Genomic DNA, 12,863 nt, shown 5'->3' with positions numbered 1-12,863 from the left:
TATGCTGACAGTGCAGTTCCTGCTTGGAACTCACTCTGTCTTTCTCTCTCTCTGCCCCTACCCCACTCCCGTGTGTGCGCTCGCTCGCTCTCTCTCTCTCTCAAAATTAAGCTTTAAAAAAGTAGACTCTCCTTTAAGGGGAGCAGACCATATGTGTCATGTGAAAAATACAGCTTCCGGGGGTGCCTGGTTGGCTCAATCGGTTAAGTGTCCAACTCCTGATTTCAGCTCAAGTTTATGATGTCATGGATCATCATAAGTGTACTCTTAATCCCCATCACCTGTTTCACCTCTGACAAGTTTTCTTTCATTTTAACCTTCTTTTTTTTTTCTTCCTTCTTCTTTATAAGTTATTTCTTGATATATTTATACATTTTAAGAGAATGTCACAGCTTGCCCCTTCTACCTCTTAACTGACCGGACTTCTTTATATATGTTTATAGCCTTGTTTACATGTGTTCTGCTCACATTTTTTGGGCTAGATACCCTTCCTGGTAAACTATTGGGAAATGCCATTCACCTGTTATCCTCATTGTCGTCATCATTATTATTACTTAAAATCAACATATAATAGCAAAATTCAGCACACAGATTCCTTCTGTTCCCTTCATGCCACCTAAAAAGCCCTTAGCAGTATAATGCTTGAGAATAGTAGGTGATTGATAAGTGTATTCTTATTTTTAAAAATCTAGCGGCAAGTTGAGTTCACCAAGGTCTTTCTGCATTACATTAGAACAACAGCTATAAGAGTATATAGAACTCCTATCAGTTAATGAACTTTTTGTTAAAGAACCATACCAATGCTAAATGTTAAAATGCTTCATGTTTTCCAGGTGAATTTTAGTCATTTTGTTACAGGGAATAGTTCTAAGTTGTCTGAATACCAAGAACTAAAAGGGCCCTAGGAGAATCATTCCTCATACACTATCTAGTTGACACTTCAAAGTCAGTGTCATGATCACCATTCCATGTCTCCTATAGCAAATAGAAAACTGCTGGATAAAATGTAAGAAATACCTTTTTTTTTTTTAAATGTGTTGATAAGTAGTCATAAAAGTCAGGGAATTCATTAGAGGCTAGAAATAGCATAAAAGCACTAATTAACAGGAGTGAACCAGCAAAAGAATTGGCATTTCCCCTTAGGGTATTTATCATCAGTATTTCTGGCAGCCTAGAACCTACAGGAAGGAAATAGAGCCTTGGGCCTGAACAGTAGAGAAGTCAGCTTGGATTCCCTCTGCTTTTCCCACCAGTAAAGCCAAGACTTTAGCTGGGTGGTCCAATTATGTGTTAATTATTATTGTTATTTTAAATTAGCATGTAACAGTAGCCGAATTAAAGAACTTGAAATGTATACATGTTCTAACTTTTGTTCAGCTAACTTCTTTCACCCTGGTAAATATCAGGCCCTGAAAAAGCCTTAGGTGGATGCAGTATGAACCAAGGGTAGAAAGAATATAGATGCTGCACAACTCTTGTCAGAGGTACCTTTAGCCATTGAGATCAGCATTGTTGGTCATCTAACAATCTGTGAAAGCGGCAAGAAGTGAGTTATAATTGTTTCAGAAAAAAACTGAGTAAGCTGAGAGATTGAAAAAAAAGGAAGTAGTCTATTCCAGAAGAGATTAGAGCCAGAAAGAAGTAATTATTTTAGGTCATTCTGAATATTCTAGAACCCTACATTTGTGAGCCAAAGGGTGACTATAGCAAAGGAAAACTGTTAACCAACTTGAGTTACCTGTAGTTAACCACATAATCTTAATAACAGCCAGGTTTTTTGTCTTAAGACTGTGTCACTGAAAAGGTGGACATTTATGTTGGTAGGTAGAGCAGCAGCAGCCACAACAGCTGTGTCCTTTTTTTTTTTTTTTTTTAATATTTATTCATTTTTGAGAGAGTGTGAGTGGAGGAGGAGCAGAGAGAGAGGGAGACACAGAATCTGAAGCAGGCTCCAGGCTCTGAGCTGTCAGTGCAGAGCCTGATGCAGGGCTCAAACTCACAAACCATGAGGTCATCACCTGAGCTGAAGTCATACGCTTACCGACTGAGCCACCCAGACGCCCCTAGCTGTGTTCTTTTATTGAGATGGATCATTTTAATTTTATCTCTAGGGAAAGGATATTTTTACAAAAGGCAAAGGGGAAAAAAGACACAAAGCACAACTCTTCATTTTAGGTAACTACAGGAGACTGTTTATGAAGTCATACAGCATGACTAACTGTCCCTGTCTTTTTTTCATTTGAAAAAAACATTTCTGTGACTAGATTAAGTGTATGTCTGTATATTAGTCTTATTTTATGACCCACACTAAAATGGTTGGAGCACCCTCTAGTGGGAGCTCCTTTCGGCGTTCTTAAAATGCCTTTTATTTATTTTATTTTATTTTATTTTATTTTATTTTATTTTATGTTTTTATGTTTTTATGTTTTTATGTTTTTATTTAAATTCCAGTTCGTTAACATACAGTGTGATAGTAGTTTCAGGTGTACAACACTACCATTCAGCATGGGCTTATCACAAAAAGTGCCCTCTTTAAACCCCCATCACCTATTTCACCCATCCCTCTACCACTGTCACCCCTGGTAACCACCAGTTTGTTCTCTGTTGTTAAGAGTCTGTATCTTGGCTTTTAAAATGCCTTTTAAGGGATGCCTTGGTGGCTCCGTTGGTTGAGTATCCAACTCTTGATTTTTGCTCAGGTCATGACCCCAGGGTTGTGGGATCCAGGCCTGGGTTACCCTCTGTGCTGACCTTGGAGCCTGCTTAAGATTCTCTCTCTCCCTCTGCCCTTTTCCCCTGCTCATGCGCTCTCTCAAAATAGAATAGAATAAAATAAAATAATTAAAAATAGTAATAAAATGCCTTTTAAAAGCAGAGGTGCTTTAAGGGAGACCCAGATATGGCTATTTGGGGAGACTAAGCAGCTGAGCATGATGGTTTGAGTTATCATACTGATCTTGAAGAAGACGTGTGTTTATTTTTGCAATTTTTTTTTTTTTTTTTTTTTTACCAATTTTGCCCTTTGCATAAGGTGACTTGGGCTTAAATATAGTACATTAAAGCTTTCAACTACAAAATATTACTGGGAAATAATGACATAGAATTTAAACATATTGGCATATGCATACACAAGCTGACTTGCTCCCATAATAGGCTCTTTATATTCTTGAAAAGTGAAGTCACATGTAAAAGTCACAGAATAACAAGAAATAATTTCCCTGCTATCCCAGTACTCATGGGATGGAGGCTTCCTAGCCCTCCTCCTAATGTTTTGAGGATGAACACCTTAATGGGCTCTTGTTCCCCTGCCTCTGCCCTCCCTCCTTTCCCTGCTTTATTGCCCATTTCATATCTATACTCTGATATCTATTTTCTTACAGTCAGGACATTTTTACATTTTTAGGGGAAAGACATTGCTCCATGGCTTTTTTGAGTTCCTGGATTACCCGCTTTGTGGCAGAGATCCTCTCAGTCAGTCAAGTAATATTGATCCAGCTTCGTTATGCCTTATTTTCACTTACCTTTGAATGTCAGTGTATGATTTGTCTCTTAACAGTATTTTGTTTTAAGAGCTCTGGAAGATACCAGTTTAAAATAGCTATGTTTACCTTCTTTCTCCAGCTTTCACAACTTTTATTTATCTCCTTTTCTCTTCCATATAGAGTTTACCGGCCACTGTCATCAGCTGGAAATCATAATTCACCTTTTCTTTCTATTTCATGCTTCTGGTCAGAAAAAAGCCATTCTTGATTTGCCTTTTTCCTCTCAGAGTATCTCTCATCTGTGCTATCCTTTCTTTATAAAAGTGCTCCTTTACAAAGATCTCACCACCTTTTTATTGTGATCATCCCAACCATTTTCTAATCCTAGGAGGTGGTTCCCATCAGCATTTATTACATACTAATCTTTTTCTGAAATGTATACATGTTTAACTGTAGAGGCCTTGAGAATGCTAAAGAATGATAAGGAGAATTAATATACAAATTATACTATAACTTTAATAATCACAAATGAAGTCAGTTTTTAAGTATACATCCATTAAATCACAAACATTTTTTGAGAATCTTCTATGTGAAAGTCACTGTGCTGGCTGCTAAGGAAGAAAAAAGACCTGTCTATAACTGTGTCTGCCCTTTAAGTGCCAGTGAAATAAAAACAAACTAATAGTACAATGGTAAATATAATACAATAAATTAAACAGTACAAAGATCAGTAAAGAATTTAGTTATGAGAGAAGGCTTTTTGAAAGACTTGCATTATTAGCTGAACCTTAAAGAATAGCCAGCATTCCAATAGCAAAGTCAAGAGGGATGGTATTCTAGGAGAGTAGAATCATATGAGAAATGGCAAAGAGGCAAGAATGCACATGGCACACTTAGAGAATAATGGACCAGGCCAGCTGTCTGGAGTGGAAGTTTCATTTAGCAAAGCAGTAAGGTAGATAGGTAGGCAGGCTCCCATCTAGTTACAGAGAGCCTTAAATGCTGAACTGAGGCAGTTAGACTATTCGTATAAGTGGTAGAGAGCTACTGAACATTTTTGAAAAAGAGGATTATATAATCAAAGAATGTTTCGGAATGAATTGCCTGTGTTTTAAGGTTGGATGAACACTGAAATCTGTTTTGACCCTTTTCCTTCTGTTGGTCTCAGCATGAAGTAATAAGACCCTTACTGAACTCAAAAGTACACTGGCATTAGAAAAGAGGGAATGGTTGTATAAAACATTTTGAGGAAATATTCCTAAGGACTCCTGTATTCCCATCCTGTATTCCAAACACTTAGGGATCCAAGCTGGAAACCTAGGAGTTGTTACGGACTTCCCCTTACTTTCATCCCTCCACACCAATCAACTACCCTGTCCTTCTCATTACAACCAGATTTTCCCCTTTGTCTTCATCTCCCACTGCTACTATCCATGCTCAGGCCCATAGTTGGATTTTTGCTTGATATTTTTGAAAAGCACATCTGATCTTGTCACTGTCCAAGTTAAAATTCTTCCATGGAGTAGGCCAAAGCCAAGTCTTCCTGATCTAACATAAAAAGGCCAATCCTATATGCTCATGTCCTCTTTTCTTACCACCCCAGTGTTTGTAGCTGCCAAAATATTCCACACACTCTCACACCAGGCATTTGTACTTGCAGCCCTCCTGACCCACAGCATCCTTCTTTCTACTTACCAGTTCTAGGGAATCTCACTGGCCCTCTTGTGTCCTCCCATGACACCCATGCTTATTACTTCTGTCGCATGACAGAGTATAACCTGAGTATGTAAGTATAATCTTAATGGTGTAGCACTCTCACTAGACTATAAACTGTTTACAGAGCACAGAACTGTGTCTTATTTTCTCTGAATCCCAAGTATCTTCAAGGCTAGACACAAGTGGCACACAGTTAGCATTCACTAAATGTAATGAAGAAAAACAAGAAAATGTGGAGACTAATGGGATGTGCATAAAATAAGGAAAAGAAATAAGTTTAAAATGACTTCAGATTTCAAGCCCAGATAATTTGGATATTTCCACCTTTAACAAAAATAGATGTCCAGGAAAAGGACTGGCTTTGACGGGAAGATATAAAATTTGTTTTTTGATACTTTAACTTTGTTGTCAGAGTATAGTTACTAAATGGAAATGTCCAGTATTAGTTGGGCATGAGGAATTCATAGAGCTTAAAGACTTAAAAGGGCATTCATTCATTTTTTTTTTCTTTTTTTATTGGCCCTTCAAAGTCTAATTTCAGAAACCCCCTATCAGGTGGGCCCTGAATATGTCTGCCAAACTGGGCAAACAGAAGTCTTTGTCTTATGTGGTGCATAGTAGTCCAACTGATATATTCTCTCCTGGCTGGCAGGTAGCTCTAGAGTTCTGGGCCTGGATGTCCTGTGCCAACCCTGAATGGACATTTTCCCTCCCCTGCAATTAGTTTAGTTGATCCTGTGGTCTTAGCCCCAGAAACATTTTACAAAAATAATATGCCATTTTGTTATTGAGCTTTTCTTGAGGTGTCCCTTTGACAAAATCAAGAGCATGGAGGGGCTCCTGGGTGGCTTAGTTGGTTAAGCGTCTGACTTTTTGATTTTGGCTCGGATCATGATCTCACAGTTCGTGAGTTCAAGCCCAGCATTGGGCTCTGTGCTAACAGTACAGAGCCTGCTTGGGATTCTCTCTCTCCCTCTCTCTCTGGCCCTCCCTTCTGCTTGCTCTCTCTCATTCTCTCTCAAATAAGTAAGTAAATAAATAAATAAACTTTAAAAACTTAAAAGAACGTAGAAAATTCCCTTTCTTAATCTTTGAAAAGAGAGAACTTGATTCTAGATCTAAATGGCCTTCAGTTGAGGCTGAAATTAGCAACTGTTGATATTGTAGACATTGTTCACAGTAGCCAGACTTCCTAAGCAGTTGTCTCTTTTGTAGGTTGCTGAATAACCATCATGATGATGCCTCTAAGTTTATCTGTCTCCTGGCAAAGCCCAGCTGCAACTCTCTAGAACAGGAGGATTTTATCCCTTTACTTCAGGTAATTTTCATTTCCTTCTAAAAATGGGTTTTATTTTTAGAGTTTCAGAGGTTTTAAATATTTTTCAGCTGTAAGATATGTCAATTGAGATATACAAATCTAGAAGTCAGATTTGTAGAAGAGTGGCTTTCAAGCTCATTTTAGCAATAAAATCCTCTTGTTAAATGAAAATTAACACAGAACCTATAGTTTTAATAAAACAGATAAAACAGGGCAACTCCCACTGAAGCAGAGAAAGGGGTGCCACTCACCCTCCCCCTTGTCTAACCACAGGAAACATTGAAACACCTTCTGAAACCAGACATTTGGCCTACTTGGCCTAATTGACCTATGCCCAACAGAAAGGGCCCACTTGAGGAGTATTTACATCTAGGCCTTCCAATAAGAATCAGTTACATGCCAATATTGGATCTTTTTTTACTATAGCATTCTTCATAGCCTGATATGTTGCTTATTAATATTATTAATTTCATGTCTAAATATTTGGCTTTCCTAAGCAGATTGCAAATTCCTTGAAGCTAAGGTCTGTCTTTTCATGTCTGTTGAATGCTTATCATTGTTTTAGTTGTTCCAGTAAATCTTTGTTGACCTGTTCATGAAGATGCCTAAAGAAGGACAGAAAAATATATTAACATAGTTTGTTTTGTTTTGTTTTTTCAGTTGTATTCATGGCTGCCATCATTTTTTGGTAAATTTTTTGTTGAAATATAATATATACACAAAAAACATACAGATCAAAAGTGCACCCAACAATCATGTTTCACATATGCGTGAAATCGTATAATGTTTGTCTTTCTGTGATTGACTTATTTCACTTAGCATTATACCCTCTAGGTCCATTCATGTTGCAAATGGCAAGGTTTCAATTCTTTTTTATGGCTGCATAATATTTCGTGTGTGTGTGTGTGTGTGTGTGTGTGTGTGTGTGTGTGTGTGTATACACACATACATATAAATATATACCACCTGTTCTTTATCCATTCATCAGTCAGTGGTCACTTGAGTTGCTTCCATAGTTTGGCTATTGTAAATAATGCAGCAATAAGCATAGGGATGCATGTATCTTTTCATATTAGTGTTTTCATATTCTTTGGGTAAATACCCAATAGTAGAATTACTAGGTCATATGGTAATTCTATTTTTAATTTTTTGAAGAACCTCCATACTGTTTCCCATAGTGGCTGTACAAAGTTGCGTTCCCACCAACAGTACACATGAGGGTTCCCTTTTCTCTACATCCTTACCAACACTTCTTATTTATTGTTTTGATTTTAACTGTTCTTACAGGTGTGAGGTAATATCTCACTGTGGTTTTCATTTGTATTTCCCTGATGATTGATGATGTTGAACATCTTTTCATGTGTCTGTTAGCCATCTATATGTCTCTTTAGATAAATGTCTGTTCAAAACATTAAGTTTTTTTTTTAATTTTTTAAATTTACATCCAAATTAGTTAGCATATGTGCAACATTGATTTCAAGAGTAGATTCCTTAATGCCCCTTACCCATTTACCCCATCCCCCCTCCCACAACCCCTTCCATAACCCTCAGTTTGCTCTCCATATTTAAGAGTCTCTTATGTTTTGTCTCCCTCCCTGTTTTAATATTATTTTTGCTTCCCTTCCCTTATGTTCATCTGTTCTATGTCTTAAAGTCCTCATACGAGTGAAATCATATATTTGTCTTTCTCTGATGGACTAATTTCGCTTAGCATAGTACCCTCGAGTTCCATCCACGTAGTTGCACATGGCAAGATTTCATTCTTTTTGATTTGCGAGTAATCCTCCATTGTTTATATATACCACATCTTCTTTATTCATTCATCCATCGATTGACATTTGGGCTCTCTCCATACTTTGTTGTTGATAGTGCTGCTATAAACATTGGGGTGCTTGTGCCCCTTCAAAACAGCATACCTATATCCTTTGGATAAATGCCTAGTAGTGCAATTGCTGGCTAGTAGGGTAGTTCTATTTTTAATTTTTTGAGGAGCCTCCATACTGTTTTCCAGAGTGGCTGCACCAGCTTGCATTCCCACCAACAATGCAAAAGAGATCCTCTTTCTCCGCATCCTCGCCAACATCTGTTGTTGCCTGAGTTGTTAATGTTAGCCATTCTGACAGGTGTGAGGTGGTATCTCATTGTGGTTTTGATTTGTATTTCCCTGATGATGAGTGATGTTGAGCATTTTTTCATGTGCTTGTTGGCCATCTGGATGTCTTCCTTGGAGAAGTGTCTATTCATGTCTTTTCCCCATTTCTTCACTGGATTATTTGTTTCTTTTGGGTGTTGACACTGATGAGTTCTTTATAGATTTTGGATACTAACCCTTTATCTGATATGTCGTTTGCAAATATCTTCTCCCATTCTGTCAGTTGCCTTTTAGTTTTGCTGATTGTTTCCTTTGCTATGCAGAAGGTTTTTTATTTTGATGGGGTCCCAGTAGTTCATTTTTGCTTTTGTTTCCCTTGCCTCTGGAGACTTGTTGAGTAAGAAGTTGCTGCAGCCAAGATCAAAGAAGTTTTTGCCTGCTTTCTCCTCTAGGATTTTGATGGCTTCCTGTCTTAGCATTTAGGTCTTTCATCCATTTTGAGTTTGTTTTTGTGTCTGGTGTAAGAAAGTGGTCCAGGTTCTTCTGCATGTTGCTATCCAGTTTTCCCAGCACCACTTGCTGAAGAGACTGTCTTTATTCCATTGGATATTCTTTCCTGCTTTGTCAAAGATTAGTTGGCCATACGTTTGTGGGTCCATTTTTGGGTTCTCTATTCTGTTCCATTAATCTTAGTGTCTGTTTGTGTGCCAGTAAAAAACATTAGGTTTTAATAACAGTTCTCTATCCACCCCTTGATCCATTCTTGACCCTGCTCTGACTCCTACAAACTACATATTTTGTGTCCTCTTCCCTGACTAGCTTATGGTTGGGTCTGGTCAGTGGATCATACTGCCAGGAATGGGCATTTCTTCCCCACTTTGTTTCAGCACAGCAACCATATCTATATGCTGCAGCTTTTGCTGAGTGGCCTCTTCTCCACAGTTCTATTGCCTACCTCGCTCCTATAACTCTTTTCCTTGCCTTGTCCCTCTGGCTGTAGGGATTGTCCCTCTGGCTGTATCTTTCTGTTGCTTGTTCCTGGTGCCTCACTGTTCCCTTGTCTGTTCCCTTAACCTACCCATGACTTTACACGTAGTCCCTTCATGAAAGATTCACATGGGTGAAGTCTCTTTCCTGTGGGGACCCTATCCTGACTGAGTTTTACCAGAAGTTTTAATAAGACCTCTGACAGGAGTTTAAATTAAATCCATATCAAGAGAATTACAAATAATAATAAAACTGTAATTATGCATTAGTGGACATTTATACTTCCTTTGCTTATTAGGAGAGATTTTATTTTTCTTTAACAAATGGACTTGTGGAATCTTCAGGTAAAGATGACAGACTGAATAGATACATTCTCCTTCCATTCTGTCCCAAACTTCTCTGAAGTTAAAGTCTAGGAGTTTAAAAGAATAAACATATGAAAATAAATGGAATAGTAAAGAAGAATGCAGGAGAAAAAAATTACTGTCAAGAGGTTACCATATTTCTTAAGGTAGAAGGCAGAAGGGGCACCAGTCGGTTAAGTGTCTGACTTTGGCTCAGGTCATGATCTCACGGTTCGTGAGTTTGAGCCCCATGTCAGGCTCTGTGCTGACAGCTTGAGCCTGGAGCCTGTTTCAGATTCTGTGTCTCCCTCTCTCTTTGCCTCTCCCCTGCTTGTGTTGTGTGTGTGTCTCTCTCAAATATAAATAAAAACATTAAAAAAAAAAAAAAGAAGGCAGAAGTAAGCTACGGAAACCACAGCCCAGAATGAGGGGCTATGTATGGGCTATAGTGGAGAAGTGAGCTGCTCTCCTTTATTCTCTCAGCAGGATCCCAAAGTAGCTATAAACTCAGGGTTGGCAGATCTGACGGGAACTATTAGAAATGGGGATTCATTGAAGGGTGGTATATAGAACAATGGACCAGTTGATTCTATTTGGTTTCCAAAAGTAAAGTGCAGCCTGGCATTTTATTCACAAGCATAAACAAAATAACAAACAAGAAAGCATGCTAAGACAAATTCCAATAGACAAGTATTCTAGATAGTACCTGGCCAGCACTCCTCAGAACTGTCAAGGTCATCAAAAACAAGGAAAATTTGTAAAATTGTCACAGCCAAAGGAGCCTAAGGAGATATGACAACTAAGTGTAATAGGAGATCCTGGGTAGGATCCTGGGACAGAAAAAAACATATTAGACAAAAACTAAATGTGAATAAAGTAGGGTCTCTCATAATAGTAATATAATACCAATATCATTATAATAGTTGCTTATTATAATAAATGCTAATGTAATGCAACATATATGGGAACTCTCATACTGTCTTCCAGATTTTTCTTTAAAACTGTTCTAAAAAATAAAGTCTTTTTAAACAATTACTATATTCAGAGAGATTATCTAAAATAAGAATAGAATATTATGAAAACAGAATGCTAACCACTGGAAAGAGCTGTTAGAATTTTAAAATGTACCAAAATTTAAAATTTCATCATAAGGCCTAGAAGCTAAAGTTTAGGATATCTCGCAAGGGGGGGGGGGGGGGGGGGAGACGGAGGGAGGTGACATAAAGACAAGAATTTCAACAACTAACTGGAGTCTGGAGAAGAAAAAAAGACAAAATGGAGAGAAGGAACTCATCACAGAAATAATATAGAAAGGAGGGGCGCCTGGATGGCTCAGCCGTTTGGGCATCCGACTTCAGCTCAGGTCATGATCTCGCCGTTCCTGAGTTTGAGCCCCGTGTTGGGCTCTGTGCTAACAGCTCAGAGCCTGGAGCCTATTTCAGATTCTCTGTCTCCCTCTCTCTCTCTCTGCCTCTCCTCCACTCGTGTTCCTTCTCTCTCAAAAATAAATAAACATTAAAAAAAATTAAAAGAAATAATACAGAATGGAGAGAATTGGAGAGACTGGGGTGATGAGTCCAAAGAGCTGGAACCCAGTAGGATTCCTTGGGATCCCTGTTTCCCTCTTTGGGAGAAACACAACATGCTTGTGTAACTAGCATCTAATCAAAAATAGAAATTGACACTCCCACCCCAGTTTCTCTTGCTCCCTCCATTCTTGCCCACAGAATTAAAGAAATTATATAGAATACAAGTCTTTTGCTTGAAAAAAGCCAAGTACAATGAATAAAAAAAAAAGAAACAGACATAAACATATCATCTTGAAATTTTAGAAAAACTGATGAAAACAAGATACTAAAAGTTTTCAGAGAGAAAAACGAGGTTCCTTTAACAGGAACAAAAATTGAGGTGCTGTTAGATTCTCCTTGGCAACTCTAGGGAAATGGATTTGAAATCAGATTTCTAATATCTGCCAAGCTATCAGTCAGATATGAGGTTTAGAATAAAGACATTTAAAATTTAAGAAAGTGGGGCACTTGGGTGGCTTAGTTGGTTAAGTGGTTAAGTGTCTGACTTCGGCTCAGGTCATGGTCTCAAGTTTCATGAGTTTGAGCCCCACATCAGGCTCTGCATTGACAGCGCAGATCTCTCTCTCAAAAATAAACAAACATGGAAAAAAAACCAGCAGAAAGTTTGTCTGCTGTCTTCTTAGAGTTACTTGAATATATATACTATGTCAAATTAAGTAAACCAAGAAAGAGGAATATATGATCCACGAAACAGTGGATTCAATCCAAAGAAGCAGTGAAGGGAAGATCTTAGATGGCAACTGAAGAGCACCCAGTCCAGAATAGAAAAGGTGATGGGGTTTCTCTGGGAAGTTCTCAATAAAGGGGAATAGGGAGGGGAGGAGCTACTCCATGCAGTACTATTATATTTGAGAACAGAAACTAGAGGGTATGCTGACAGCACAGCATTCTGTATGAACAAGTTAAAGAAAAGCAATTCAAAACTCCCAAGAAAACTGAAAAAAACTATATAAGACAGTCATGTTTTAAGCTTGAAACAAACTGAAATATGGCATGATTATAAACAACTAATGGAGAGTAAGAAAAGAAAGTCCATTTAACTTCAGTTCTCCTTTGCCCAAGAGACATGATGTTGGACCACTAAGAAAGTAGGAAATTTCTCCTGGAATGGAAGCAGTGGCAGGCTACATTTTTCTTGCCCTCCTGCCTAGCTGGCCCAAATGTGGGTGGGTGCCAGTTCTGATACTCTGCATGTTCCTTGTTAGCACCATTTGCCCCATTCTAGCATTCCCTTGTAGACTTTCCCCAGCAGGCCCCCTCCAGAGTAGCTCCCACCCTGCCACATCCAGTAGGCACCCTAGTCTAGGAATGGCACTTGCCTCCAAAGCCGTTCCC

At 38.4% G+C, this 12,863-nt stretch overlaps 1 protein-coding gene across 3 annotated transcripts in view; it reads left to right on the top strand.

Annotated features, from left to right (window-relative positions):
• Positions 1-12,863, top strand: part of PPP2R3A (protein phosphatase 2 regulatory subunit B''alpha) — a 201,788-nt gene that overhangs the window by 92,152 nt on the left and 96,773 nt on the right. For all 3 annotated transcript variants that reach the window (XM_043595338.1, XM_043595340.1, XM_043595341.1), the window contains one exon: positions 6,414-6,516. In XM_043595338.1, coding sequence (XP_043451273.1) covers positions 6,414-6,516 — 103 coding nt within the window. The remainder of the gene's footprint in view (positions 1-6,413; positions 6,517-12,863) is intronic.

The sequence above is a fragment of the Prionailurus bengalensis genome, chromosome C2 (assembly GCF_016509475.1).
Source record: "Prionailurus bengalensis isolate Pbe53 chromosome C2, Fcat_Pben_1.1_paternal_pri, whole genome shotgun sequence".
In the NCBI taxonomy this organism is placed as follows: Eukaryota; Metazoa; Chordata; class Mammalia; order Carnivora; family Felidae; genus Prionailurus; species Prionailurus bengalensis.
The sequence above is the reverse complement of the archived record's forward strand: the minus strand, read 5'-3'. Positions and strand labels throughout refer to the sequence as shown.